This window comes from Marmota marmota, unplaced genomic scaffold (genome assembly GCF_001458135.2).
Source record: "Marmota marmota marmota unplaced genomic scaffold, marMar, whole genome shotgun sequence".
Classification (NCBI taxonomy): Eukaryota; Metazoa; Chordata; class Mammalia; order Rodentia; family Sciuridae; genus Marmota; species Marmota marmota.
Genome location: NW_026000224.1, coordinates 4,866,946 through 4,882,090, shown reverse-complemented (window position 1 = coordinate 4,882,090; position 15,145 = coordinate 4,866,946). Strand labels below are relative to the sequence as shown.

The window sequence follows — 15,145 nt, the reverse complement described above, 5'->3', positions numbered from 1 at the left end:
CCATCCTTCCCCTGCCTCTCAATGCTAGTTGGCCACCCAACCATTGTGTCCCCCAAATTGCAAAGACACTCCACCCATGAGAACTACTTCCATCCATTACTGTCGTCCACGACTGATACAGCCAGGGGGATCCTCACAACAGGTTGCACCAGTGCGGTTGTCTAATCCGGGATTTTTGGCCTCTAATACTGGGAAATAAATAGATCTCTATTCATCATAAAGTTCCCAGTCTCAGATGTTTTGGTATAGCAACTGAAAATTGACTAATAAACAATGTTTTATATAAGCATACTTTAAAAAAAAGTAATAGTAACAAAAATGGCGTGATGTTGGCACCAAAACGGATACAAGACCAATGGTACAGAAGACACAGAGACAAACCCACATAAATACAATTGTCTCATAATAGACAAAGGTGCCAACACATTCACTGGAGAAAAGATAGCCAGTGTGGAATTTGGCCACATCCCCAAATTCAATACTGGTGTCATTCCTAGGCCACACTCAGACAAGCCTGTGCAGACACAGCTGCCTTTGGGAGCTCTTCACCGTGGGCAGAGACCCATGAGGACCCAGAACTCCAAGATTCTGCTGCTTTTGTCCTTTTGTGTTCATCTTAGGCTCGGTGTTTCTGAAACGTGACCGTGAATGAACGCCACAGCTCTGAACCTGGAAGATATGCCCAGGCACCCTGTACCTGGCCATTCTTGCCGTTTCTGAGGGAACTGTCCCTCCTCTTAGGGCCGATCCTGTTACTCTGCTTTACTAGACTTTTCAAAGTTCCCAGAATCTGTAGGGCATGACACCTTCACTCCAGGGTGACCCTTGGCAGCCAACACGGCCTCCAGGGCTCTTGCAGGGCCGGCCTGAGCCCAAGGACCTGATGAGAGCCACAGTCTCACAGCGGCTCCGTCGCCTCCCCAGGTGAACACTTTACAGCGGTTTAGGCAGACCTTGAGACTGCCTATTTTATGGTGTCCTGAAGGTCACCTACCAGACTGGTGGGGGCCAGGTGGCTAGACGTACCTGCGTACCAGTCAGCCTTATTTTACTTCAGGATGGCCCCAAATCACCAAATGGAGGATGCAAGAGAGGCCCAGAGCCTAAAACATGGGAGGTACCTGCATTTTTTTTTTGTGGGGTGTGGAGGGGGGTACTGGGAATGGAACCCAGGGCAACTTGACCACTGAGCCACTTATCCAGACCTTTTTTTATTTTATTTTAAGGCAGGGTCTCACGAAGTTGCTCACAGCCTTGCTAAGTTGCTGAGGCTGCCTCTAACCCTGTGATTCTCCTAACTCAGCGTCCTGAGCTGCTGGGATCACAGGCGTGCACCACCACACCTAGCTTTTTCTCGTGTTCTTGATGACCTTGTTATCGTGGTCTTCTGCTGTGTCCTCTCTACCCGCTGCCTCTTTCCTCTTACTTTCACTGAGAAGTCAACCTAAGGTGTCACTGTGATTAGAGTCCCCTCTTCACACAGGTGAGGGATCTGGGTGAGGAATCTGCTGCAGGGTACTGGTCCTGGCCCATGGCTCATCTACAGCACTAATGCAGCTCTCCTTCCTCCAGGACCTTCTAATGGCCTCGTGGACCTGGCTTCCCAGTCACCAGGCTGTGCTCCCCCTACTTAAAGAGCCTATTCATTAATCATGTGTGTTTGCTACTATGAAAATAAATATTGACGAACTCATAATCTTCCTATTTGTTCTGAACATCCAATTTGTATCTTTTAAGTGTGAAACATTTACATATTTTCCATGCCCATCAACTTACTGCACTGTTGGTGGGAGGGAAGTTCTAATTTGTTGCCCTTTATTTAATTTCACAGAATTCCTGTGGACTCTCTTTTCTTCTATAAAACCACTTTATGACTGTGTACATTCTCCTGACCCTAAAAATGCAGGGGAATACTGACACCATAAAATAAATAAGTGGAATGACAATCAGGGTTCATTAGTTTTGTATACTATTCTAATTCCAAAAAGAGCAATGCTTCTTCTAGAAAACAAAGCAAATAAATTTTGTCTCTAATATGTCAGCATAAACATAATAATCTGTTTATCCCACTGTGATTGAAATAAGATAGTAATCAGATCAATTTATCCTCTATAGTGATGCAAAATATGCATGCCACCATGTAGTTTATTTTCTGTAAATTTTATCAGTTAAGACAAAGGGAAGGAAGATCTCAAGGAATGTGAGGAATTTTTATTAGATTGCTAATCATAAATTATAATCATGCCAAAAAAGAAAAAAGATTCAGTATTTTCCAACCCTGTCAATGTTAGATTGAATCCTGTGATCTTAGTGCAGTTGGTGCAACTTGATGTGGCAAGAGCAAGCACAAGTGTGTCCCTGGATGTCCCAGAGCAGCCTGTGCTGAGCTTGTGCACACCCAGCTTGGTCCACTCTGGGTTCCCTTCTGTCCAACTCTTACATGTGGCCAAAGCATCTCTGCAGAGTGTCTTCTCATTCCTGGCACTGCATTCTTCTGAGAACCTGATGAATGCGTCCAACCCTTTCCAAAGTGAGAAGTATACACATAACCACCCTGCCACACAAAAGTCCTGTGTGCTTTGAAGAGGTGATGCATTCCCCAAACAGATTTAGCAGTGTACTTTATGCTGCTGCTTAACAAATTACCAAAGCATAGTGCTTAAGACAATACCATTTACCACCTCGGTGCATCCCTATGTCATAGTCTAGGTATGGCTAGTTGGGTGGTCTTCTGAGATCTCATGGGGCTGCTGCAAGAATCCATTCCAGGGATCGCAGGACTAAGGTTCTGTTTACTTTCTGGCTGTCAGCCAGAAACATTCTCATCGATCTGAGACCCCTGAGTGGAAAAAAAAAAAAAAAAAAAAGCAGAGTAACAGGATAGGCCCTTAGTGAGACCCTGCCTTAAAATAAAATAAAAAAAGGTCTGGATAAGTGGCTCAGTAATCAAACTGCCCTGGGTTCAATTCCTAGTATCCCCCTCCACACCCCACAAAAAAAGAAACAGTGACGCGGAGATGCCCTTAGTTCTTGCTGCTCGGTGGGCCTTCACCTGAACCCCATCGGTGGAGGACTGCACCCCGTCTTCACTCTGTGAACCCGCTGGCAACACACAGCTAGTCTGCCACTGTGACTCTGGAGGGCCTGTCCTGGTATGACCCAAGTGTGGCTCCACTTGCCAATCTTTGCTCAGCTGGGGGTGCAGGTTGGCCACTTGTTGCAAGGTGACCCATCTCTAGAACCAGAAAAGATACTCCATTTCCATCTGCTTCTATAAGGTTCCACATAATGGAAGGGACATCTTTGGGGGAACTTGGTGGCAACGGTGATGATGATGGAGGGTGATCCTAAGGCTTCCTTTCTTCTCCGTCTGGTGGTGGTGATGGATTCAGCAGCTGCTAAAGAACCACGGATATTCCTTGAATTTACACAGTACTCAGATCTCAAGCTATTTTTGCGGGATACATGGAACCTACAGATTACCACCAGCAGAACAGGGCAGATTTATCATGGAGCCAGGTCTGAGTCCTGGCCACACTTTCTGATTGTGCCAAGAGCAGATGACAATGATGTCCTGATGACGCCATGCCCTCAGAGGAAGGTAGAGGACATCATCCTAGATTCACTTTTGAGGAGAGATGGATGTTGTCTCTATCAGAAGCCAAAGTACCTGGCCTAAATCTATATGAAATCTTAGGGAATCCTGAATAGCAACATAACCTTGAAAAAGACAAATTGGAGGATTTAAACTTTGTGATTTCAGAACTTACTAGACATATACAGTAATCAAGATGGTATAGTAATGGCATAAAGGCAGACATATAGACCAATGGATTGGGGCAAAGAGCACAGCAATAAACCCTCACAGATACCATCGGTTGATTTTTACAAGGGTACTGAGAGCATTCACTGGGGGATAGTCACTTCAACAATGGGAAACTGGATATCCACATGCAAAAGAAGGAGGTTGTATCTTTACCTTACATATACAAAAATTAACAAAATGAATCAAAGATCAAATATAAGAATTAAAATGATAAAACTTTAAAAAGAAAATACAACCTAAAATCTTTATGACACTGGATTTAGTTGTGATTTCTTAGATATGACACCAGAAGTACAGGGAAAAAGGAGAATAGTTAAGTTGGACTTCATGGAAATTAAAAACTTTAGTACATCAAAGGATACTACCAACAGAGTGAAAAAGCAAGCTTTAGAAATGGGAGAAAATATTTCTGAAACACACATTTGATAATAGATTACTATCCAGAATACATAGAGAATTCCTAAAATGCAACAGTAAGAACTAAACAATCCAAATCACAAATGGGCAATGGCATGGACAGACATTTCTCCAAAAAAGATATACAGATGGCCAATAGCACAGGAAAAGATGTTCAACATCCTTAGTTATTAGGGACATTAAATCAAACCACCACGAGATACTACTTCACATTCATTAGGATGGTTATTATCAAGAACAAGAAAAATCACAAGCATTGGGGAGCACAGAGAGAACCTGACGCCCCTTTATACTGCCCGCAGGAATGTGAAATGCATTTGACGTGGAAAAGTCTGGCAATTCCTCAAGACATTAAACACAGAGTTACCATCTGATCCACAATTTTACTTCCAAAAGAATGAAAACAAATGTCCATAGAGAATCTTGTATATGAATGTTCTTATCAGCATTTTCCATAATAGGCTAAAGGAGGAGACAACCCACGTGTCCATCAATAGGTAAATGGATACATGAAACATGGTCTATGGTCACAGACTGTGGAATGCCCTTTAGCTTTAGAAAGGATGAGAGTGCAATGAATGTACAATCTGGTGAAGGGACTAAAGCTTCTGAACCATCCACCTAAGGATGATCAAGGCAATACTTTCTATGTCATGTGCATTTTACCACTGAATGATAGCTATAAAACCATCATTTTCATGGATAGAGACAATGCCCTTCTAAAATGTTAGACCAATTGACTGATGCTTTTAAAATTCAGCAACTAAAAACTTGTTACTCCTCCCATGACAAAGAGAGAAGAATAGGCTCTTGACACTCTCAACTTAGAATGATCCTCCATGATCAAATTACTCAAACCAGAGCTTTATAATACTCACAAGGCAGTCCTAAAACCAAGATTTTCAGATACAAAATGATGTGAAACTTCAGAAAAACATAACAACTTCAAACTATATAGTTTGTTTAATAATGCTCATTTTCATTTTTTACAGCAATTAGAAAAACAACCAAGTTTTATGTAGTCATTCAAGACATATACAACTGCAAATAAGGGAGAAATTTCAATTTTCCCCAATTTCTCATTTAAAGTCTCAAATGTCACCTTACCCATTATATACAAGCACAGAAATAAATAATATGTCAAAAATGTCTTTAATGTTCCCAGGACTTGAGTTACAAAGAAAATATCAAGAATTTAATCTTCTTTGTATATAAGAATTAACTCTTTTTTTAAAAAAAGAGTAGTTATAGCTGGAGACAATATCTTTATTTTATTCACTTATTTTGATGTGGTGCTGAGAATGGAACCCAGGGCCTTGCATATGCCAGCGAGCACTCTACCACTGAGCCACAACCCTGAGAATTAACTCTTAGTCGATTCTGTATTTGTCTTTTACATTTTCTGGTTAAATACTAGCTCTTCTTAAAGTGGGGCACTGATTTCACTCACTGTCTTTCTCAGGAAAGATGTGTGTAATCCAGTAATTAAAGAAGGCTGAGATTACTCTGGCATGGTCTGAAAGAAAACAAAAACAAAACAAAACAAAACAATGAATAAAATAGAGCTGAAGCAAAAAGATAAATTACAAATGATTACTGTGTAGTTATCAGCCTTTAGGCCCCAAGTAGATCCTGAAATAGTCTAATTATGATGTAGACAGGGCCGCAACACAACCTGTGGATCACACATTATGCAACGGACACAGAGTTGGTTCTGAGTGTCTGTGTTCTACTGGGGCTCTCAAGCTCTACTGTACCCAGACTTCATGCCCTCACAGCATTGCAGGGTCACACTTCACATGCGGATTGAAATCATAAGGAGACAGAAGTTCCTGTCAAAGGTGAACAAGCAGGAGAAAACTGAAAGGGGGACAAGATGGGTTTTAGGGAACTCACTTTCATGAGGCCCAGTACTATACCAGAACAGCTAGAGCAAATGGTCAAGGGGACCAAGCAAGCCTTGGAAATCACCTGCCAGTCCTTGTATTGCTTCCTGGGAGAACGGAACTCTGATAAAGATTCTCTTTGAATGCTAGGCTTCCCAATGGGCAAAGACTCTAGAATCTAGTTTAGGACAGTTCTACCACTTCTAAAGTCATCAGCCGAGGGCATAGGTACAGGGAGGAACCTCCCCAGGTTTAGTCAGGGCCTGGGTTGCCACTGCTGCTGACGTGGATGCTTTACTTCCAAACCACATTGGAACCTGAGACCTGGTGCTGTGAGGAGAGAGGTCTGACCTGACCACTCTTCTGAAGCCACTCTGAGACCCTCCCAAGGCTGAAGCTCTTCTGACCAAGGGCAAGGTGCCTGACCTCTGCAAGCCTCCTTTTCTCACAGGCAGGGTGGTAAAACTTCACCTCACTTTAGACTGAGAACTAAAGGAGGATTGAATGCAGAAATTCTAGCAGTAGGTCTCAGTGCCTGCCTGGGATAGTAGTTCAGCCAATGGCAGCTCTGACTTTAAAGTGTGTCTGTGACTCAATGTAACATGCAAACACTAGATCCACTCTGTCACTGAGCACTGACCTATTCCAGTGCTGCAAAAGCACATGAACTGGGCTTAGGAAATGTCTGTACCCGAGTTGAGTCAAGTGTCGGATTTAGGACATGCGGCAGGCAGGAAACATTTTGTACCTGATGTTAAATGCTATCGCTAGAGATGAGATACTCATTAGATTTCATAAACTAGTTTCATGAGAAAGTAAACTTAATTCTAAATAGTTATAGAGGCCAAATCAGCATCAGACAAATTTGATCTTTGAAAACAAAGTTTGATCATATAAAATTTTATTTTACAAAATAGCTCAATATAGAAAAAACTAAGTGCCTCCTACCACCTGCTCAAGGGGAATATACTGAACAGAGATATTAGTTTTATCAACTGCTTAAAGCAAATGTATTATGGACAAAAACCTGCCCAGTGATTTTAATATTGGGGATCTCTGACTCCCTGACAGCTGCCCAGACTCAATGCATTTCAGGACACTGCAAAAGAATCTTGTGCAGATTTAAAGAACTAAAATTTCAAATTTTAAGTGGTTTATTTTCATCCCATAAAAATTTCATATTAGTTTAGCTCAATAAAACTGACCATTTATGGTTTATAATACAACTTTACTATAGAATTTAAATGTGTCAAATCTTATATATATTAAATACTTAATAGCAGGTCTCACAACAACCAAAGTGAAGAGCCAGCCTGTGTGTGAAGGCCTTCGTCTCCTGTGCACAAGCCGCGCTCTGCTGCTTTCCACCCAGGGGCCCACTCCCAAAGGCACACTCCTCTTTCTTTCTTCTTTTTGACAAAAAAATACTACTTTATTAATGAGTTTTACAATATGGATAATACATAGAAAAAATATAAGTAAATGCAGACCCATCTGGCAAAAATGAACTCCAAAGAAGGTAAAGATGCCACAACTCAACCCACATAGGACGACACACTGCAGCTGGGACCGAAGATAGCACCAAGCTCACAGTTTTTTTTTTAATTAGCTACACATGACATTACAATGATCTTGGCAATTCATACATTTTTTAAAAATTTTTTAAAAAATTTAAATCTAATGTGTTATGTATGACAGCAGAATGCATTACAGATCGTATCACACACATAGAGCACAGTTTTTCATATCTCGGGTTGTACACAAAGTATATTCACACCATTCATGTCTTCATACATGTACTTTCAAGTAATGATGTCCACCTCATTCCACTGTCTTTCCTACCCCCATGCTCCCTCCCTTCCCCCCCCACCCCTCAGCCCTATCTAGAGTTCATCTTTTCCTCCCACGCCCCCCCTCCCAACCCCACTATGAGTCAGCCTCCTGATATCAGAGAACACATTCAGCATTTGGGTTTTGGGGATTGGCTAACTTCACTTCCAACGCCATCCATTTACCTGCAAGTGCCATAATTTTATTGCCTTTTATTGCTGAGTAATATTCCATTGTGTATATACACCACAGCTTCTTTATCCATTCATCTATTGAAGGGCACCTAGGATGAACCTAGGATGAACCTCACTTGATCATGGCTCCACAGTCTAGCTATTGTGAACTGTGCTGCTATAAACATTGATATGGCTGTGTCCCTGTAGTATGCTGTTTTTAAGTCCTTTGGGTATAGACTGAGGAGAGGGACAGCTGGGTCAAATGGTGGTTCCATTCCCAGTTTTCTGAGGAATCTCCATACTGCTTTCCATAATGCTTGTACCAGTTTGCAGTCCCACCAGCAGTGTATGAGTGTGCCTTTTCCCCACATCCTCACCAACACTTTTTTTTTGTTTGTATTCTTAATAGCTGCCATCCTGACTGGAGTGAGATGAAATCTTAGAGTAGTTTTGATTTGCATTTCTCTGATTGTTAGAGATGTTGAGCATTTTCATATAATTGTTGATTGATTGTATATCACCTTCTGAGAAGTGTCTGTTCAGTTCCTTGGCCAATTTATTGATTGGGTTATTTGGTTGGTGTTTAGCTTTTTGAGCTCTTTATAAACCCTAGAGATTAGTGCTCTATCTGATGTGTGAGGGGTAAAAATTTGCTCTCAAGCTGTAGACTCTCTGTTCACCTCACAGATTGTTTCTTTTGCCGAGAAGAAACTTTTTAGTTTGATTTCATCCCATTTATTAATTCTTGACTTTAATTCCTGTGCTATAGGAGTCTAATTAAGGAAGTAGGGGCCTAATTGGATATGATGGAGATTTGGGCCTACCTTTTCTTCTATTAGATGCAGGGTCTCTAGGTCCTTGATTCACTTTGAGTTTTGTGCAAGGTGAGAGATAGGAATTCAATTTCATTTTGTTGCATATGGATTTCCAGTTTTCCAAGCACCATTTGTTGAAGAGGTGATCTTTTCTCCAATGTACATTTTTGGCACCTTTGTCTAATATAAGATAATTATAATTTTGTGGGTTAGTCTCTGTGTCCTCTGTTCTGTACCACTGGTCTACCAGTCTGTTTGGTGCCAATACCATGCTGTGTTTGTTACTATTGCTCTGTAGTATAGTTCAAGGTCTGATATAGTGATGCCACCTGCTTCACTCTTCCTGCTAAGGATTGCTTTAGCTATTCTCGGTCTCTCTATTTTTCCAGATGAATTTCATGATTGCTTTTTCTATTTCTATGAGAAATGCCATTGGGATTTTTGATTGGAATTGCATTAAATCTGAATAATGCATTTGGTAGTACGGTCATTTTGATAATATTAATTCTGCCTATTCAAGAACAAGGGAGATCTTTCCATCTTGTAAGGTCTTCTTTAATTTCTTTCTTTAGTGTTCTGTAATTTTCATTGTAGATGTCTTTCACCTCTTTTGTTAGGTTGATTCTCAAGTTTTTTTGTTTTTTGTTTTTTTTGAGGATGTTATAAATGGAGTAATTTTCCTTGTTTCCCTTTCAGAGGATTTGTCACTGATACACAGAAATGCCTTTGATTTATGGGGGCTGATTTTGTATCCTGCTACTTTACTACTAGTAAACTTCTACTAGTTCTAGAAGTTTTCTGGTAGAATTTTTTGGGTCTTCTAGGTATAGAGTCATATTGTCAGCAAATAATGCTAATTCAAGTTCTTATTTTCCTATCTGTATCTCTTTAATTTATTTCGTCTAATTGCTCTGGCCCATGTTTCAAGAACTATGTTAAATAGAACTGGTTGAAAGAAGACATCCCTGTCTGGTTCCAGATTTTAGAGGGAATGCTTTCAATTTTTCTCCATTTAGAATGATGTTGGCCTGGGGCTTAGCATAGATAGCTTTTACAATGTTGAAATCTCATGTTCCTGTTATCCCTAGTTTTTCTAGTGTTTTGAACATGAAGGGGTGCTGTATTTTGTTGAATGCTTTTTCTGTATCTATTGAGATGACCATTTGATTCTTATCTTTGAGTCTATTGATGTGATGACTTACATTTATGGATTTCTGTATTTTGAACCAACCTTGCATCCCTAGGATGAACCTCACTTGATCATGGTGCACCATCTTTTTGATGTTTTTGTATTCAATTTGCCAGAATTTTATTGAGAATTTTTACGTCTATGTTCATTAAAGATATTGGTCTGAAGTTTTCTTTCTTTGATGTGTCTTTGCCTGGTTTTGGAACCAGGTGATATTGGCCTCATAGAATGAGGACATAGAATGAGTTTGGAAGTGCTGCCTCTTTTTCTATTTCCTGAAATAATTTGAGGAGTATTGGTATTAGTTCTTCTTTAAAGGTCTTGTAGAACTCGGCTGTGTATCCATCCAGTCCTGGGCTTTTCTTGGTTGGTAGGCTTCTGATGGCATCTTCTATTTCATTGCTCGAAATTGATCTGTTTAAGCATGGTACTGGCACCAAAACAGGCAGGTGGACCAAGGTACAGAACAGAGGACACAGAGACTAACCCACAAAATTACAACTACCTTATATTAGACAAAGGTGCTAAAAGCATGCACTGGAGAAAGGATAGCATCTTCAACAAATGGTGCTGGGAAAATTGGAAATCCATATGCAACAAAATGAAATTGAATTCCTATCTCTCATCATGCATAAAAGTTAACTCAAAATGGATCAAGGACCTAGGAATCAGACCAGAGACTCTGTGTCTAACAGAAGAAAAAGTAGACCCTGATCGTCATCATGTGGGTTTAGGTCCCAACTTCCTTAATAAGACTCCTATAGTGCAAGAATTAAAACCAAGAATCAACAAATGGGATGGATTCAAACTAAAAAGTTTCTTCTCAGCAAAAGAAATAATCTGTGAAGTGAATAGAGAGCCTACATCCTGGGAGCAAATTTTTACCCCTCACACATCAGCTAGAGCACTAATCTCTAGGGTATATAAAGAACTCAACAAGATAAGCACCAAAAAAAAAAAAATAATAATAATCCAATCAATAAATGGGCCAAAGACCTGAACAGACACTTCTCAGAAGAGGACATACAATCAATCAACAAACATACGAAAAAATGCTCATCATCTCTAGCTATCAGAGAAATGCAAATCAAAACTACTGTAAGATACCATCTCACCCCAGTAAAAATGGCAGCCATAATGAAGACAAACAACAAGTGTTGGTGAGGATGCGGGGGAAAAAGGCACAGTCATACACTGCTGGTGGGACTGCAAATTAGTGCAGCCAATTTGGAAAGCAGTATGGAGATTCCTTGGAAAGCTGGGAATGGAACCACCATTTGACCCAGCTATCCCTCTTCTAAGACAATACCCAAAGGACCTAAAAACAGCATACTACAGGGACACAGCCACATCAATGTTTATAGCAGCACAAATCACAATAGCTAAACTTTGGATCCAACCTAGATGCCCTTTAGTGGATGAATGGATTAAAAAATGTGGCATTTATACACAATGGAATATTACTCAGCACTAAAAAATAATAAGATCATGGCATTTGCAGGGAAATGATGGCATTAGAGAAGATTATGCTAAGTGAAGTTAGTCAATCCCTAAAAACAAATGCTGAATGTTTTCTATGATATAAGGGGGGTGACTCAAAGTGGGGTAGGTAGGGAGAGCATAGGTGGAAAATTACCTCTAGATAGGGAATAGGGGTGGGAGGGAAAGGGAGGGAGAATGGGAATAGCAAGGATAGTGGAAGGAGATGGTCATCATTATACAAAAATTCATGTATGAAGATGGGAATTTGGTGTCAACATACCTTCTATACAAACAGATTTGATAAATTGTGGTATAAGGGTGTATTAAGAATTGTAATGCAAAAAATCATGAATGTAATGCACTCCTCTATTGTGATGTATGTAAAAAATAATAATAATAAAAAAGAAATTGATCTGTTTAAATTGTGTATATCATCCTGATTCAATTTGGGCAAATCATGACCCTAGAAATTTGTCAATGCCTTCAATATTTTCTATTTTATTGGAGTACAAGTTTTCAAAATAATTTCTAATTATCTTCGTATTTCTGTAGTGTCTGTTGTGATATTTCCTTTTTTATCACGTATGTTAGTAATTTGAGTTTTCTCTCTCCTCTTCGTTAGTATGGCTAAGGGTTTGCAAACTTTATTTATTTTTCAAAAGAACCTACTTTTTGTTTTGTCAATTTTTAAATTGTTTCTTTTGTTTCAATTTCATTGATTTCAGCTCTGATTTTATTTATTTCCTGTCTTTTACTGCTTTTGCTGTTCATTTGTTCTTCTTTTTAAGGGCTTTGAGATGTAATGTGAAGTCAATTATTTGTTGAATTTTTCTTCTTTTAAGGAATGAACTCCATGCAATGAACTTTCCTCTTGGTACTGCCTTCATGGTGTCCTAGAGATTTCGGTACATTGTATGGGTGTTCTCATTCACCTCTAGAAATTTTTTAATCTCCTCCTTGATGTCTTTGCAACCCATTGTTCATTCAGTAGCATATTATTTAGTCTCCAGTTTTTGGAGTAGCTTTTATTTTTTATTTTATCATTGATTTCTAATTTCATTCCATTAGAATCTGATAGAATGCAGGGTAGTACCTCTACTTTTTAATATTTACTAAGAGTTGCTTTGTGGCATAATATATGATCTATTTTAGAGAAGGAGCCATGTGCTGATGAGAAGAAAGTATATTTGTTTACTGAAAAATGAAATATTCTATACATGTCAGTTAAGCCTAAGTTATTGATTGTATTATTGAGTTCTATGGTTTCTTTATTTAGTTTTTGTTTGGACAGTCTATCCAAAGGTGAAAGAGGTGTGTCAAAGTCACCCAGAATTATTGTGTTGTGGTCTATTTAACTCTTGAACTTGAGAAGAGTTTGTTTGATGAACATAGATGTGTCATTGTTTGGGGAATATAAATTTATTATTGTTATGTCTTGTTGATGAATGGATCCCTTAAGCAGTAAAAAATGTCCTTCTTTATCCCTTTTGATTAACTTTGGTTTGAAGTCTACTTTATTTGATACGAAGATGGAAACCCCTGCTTGCTTCCGCAATCCATATGTGAGGTATAATTTTTCCAAACCTTTCACCTTTAGTCTGTGGATGTCTTTTCTTATGAGATGAGTCTCTTGGAGGCAGCATATTGTTGGGTCTTTTTTTAAAATCCAATCTGCCAGTCTACGTCTTTAGATTGGTGAGTTTAGGCCGTTAACAGTCAGAGTTATTATCGAGACATGATTTGTATTCCCAGCCATTTTTGTTTATTTTTGGTTTTAAGTTGACTTGGTTTCTCCTTTGATTAGTTTTTCCTTTAGTGAATACCTCCCTTTGCTGATTTTCACTGTTGTTTTTCAATTCCTCTTTAGGAAATATTTTGCCAAGGATGTTCTATAGTGCAGGCTTTTGAGCTGTAAATTCTTTTAATTTTTGTTTATCATGAAAGGTTTTTATTTCATCATCAAATCTAACACTTACTTTTGCTAGATATGAGATTCTTGATTGGCATCCATCTTCTTTCAGGGCTAGATATATGTTATTCCAGGATCTTCTAGCTCTCAGGGTCTGGGTTGAAAAATCTGCACATAATCTAACTGGTTTCCCCCTATATATAATCTGATTCCTTTCTCTCTTGACTTTTAAGATTCTCTCCTTATTCTGTATGTTAGGTATTTTCATTATGATGTGCCTTGGTGTGGATCTGTTGTGATTTTGTACATTTGGTGTCCTGTAAGCCTCCTGAATTTGGTTTCCCAATTCATTCTTCATGTTTGGAAAATTTTCTGATATTATTTCACTGAATAGATTGCTCATTCCTTTGGTTTGGAACTCTATGCCTTCCTCTATCCCAACAACTCCTAAATTTGGTCTTTTCATGCTATCCCATATTTATTGAATGTTCTGCTCATGGTTTCTTAGAGCTTTGAGATGTAGTGTTAAGTCATTTATTTGTTGATTTTTTTCTTCCTTTAAGGAATGAACTCCATGCAATGAACTTTCACTGTGTGAACTTTCACTTGTCCTTTTTTTCTTTTCAAGATTATACATTTTGTCTTCATTGTCTGAGGTTCTCTCTTCCAGGTGGTCTAATCTGTTGGTGATGCTTTCAATTGAGCTTTTAATTTGGTTTATTGTTTACTATTTCTTTCTTCGAGAATTTGTTTGTTTGTTTTTTTTTAAAACTTCTATCTCCCTGTCGAAGTCATCTTTTGTTTCCTGTATTTGCTTATATAGCTCACTGTCAAAATGGTCTTTTGCTTCCTGTATTTTCTCTCTTATATCATCCTTTAATTCACAGAACATTTAAATCATGTGCCTCCTGAACTCCTTCTCTGTAATTTCTTCTGCTGTACTGGCCTTGGATTCTAATAATGTGGTGTCTTGATTTGTTTGGGGAACTTTCTTCCCTTGTCTTCTCATATTGCTTGCGTGTCTTCCCTTCCAGCACTGTGGATCCGAGGCGTTACTTTTTTTTACCCTGTAGGCTTCTAGTGCCCCTGTAGGGATCCAAGACCTCTCCTTTGAGGTGAAAGAGAATGTTAACAGATACCAATATAAATAACATACAGCCTAAAAACAAATGTTTACTATTAAGACGTTTACAGTTTGGTCACAATGTACAGAAATGGTGAATTCAACTATTATCTACAGTTACAATCTGTAGGTTTGTAAAGGAGTTTACAGTTTCTGACGGTGGACAAAGAACTGGGGGTGAGGAGAGGATGATATGCTGAGGAGGTAGGAGGTGAGGATACAGAGTTGTTATACCTTGGGAAGTGTGAAAGAGAAATCTAAAGAGGAAGATTAGCAGCAGGAAAAGGGAGAGGAAGTAATTTTGGGTAGACACGTAAGTGGGAAGACAGTAGAGTATATAAAACAAAAACACATATATATATATTAAGAAAAATAATAAATGTTAAGATATTGTAGAAATTAGTGGGACAAAAGAAAAAAAAGAATATACAAAACTGTAATACACTATTCTGCTATCCCAGTCCTCAAAATCCTAATTCATGGAAAGTACTT

General features: G+C 38.9%; 1 protein-coding gene across 1 annotated transcript in view; it reads right to left on the bottom strand.

The window, feature by feature from the left end:
• Positions 1 to 2,191: 2,191 nt before the first annotated feature.
• Erich1 (glutamate rich 1) overlaps positions 2,192 to 15,145 on the bottom strand; it is a 61,970-nt gene continuing 49,016 nt past the window's right edge. The window contains exon 6 of the mRNA XM_048792850.1: positions 2,192 to 5,759. Within this exon, the coding sequence (XP_048648807.1) occupies positions 5,686 to 5,759 (74 nt within the window). The 3' untranslated portion in view covers positions 2,192 to 5,685. The remainder of the gene's footprint in view (positions 5,760 to 15,145) is intronic.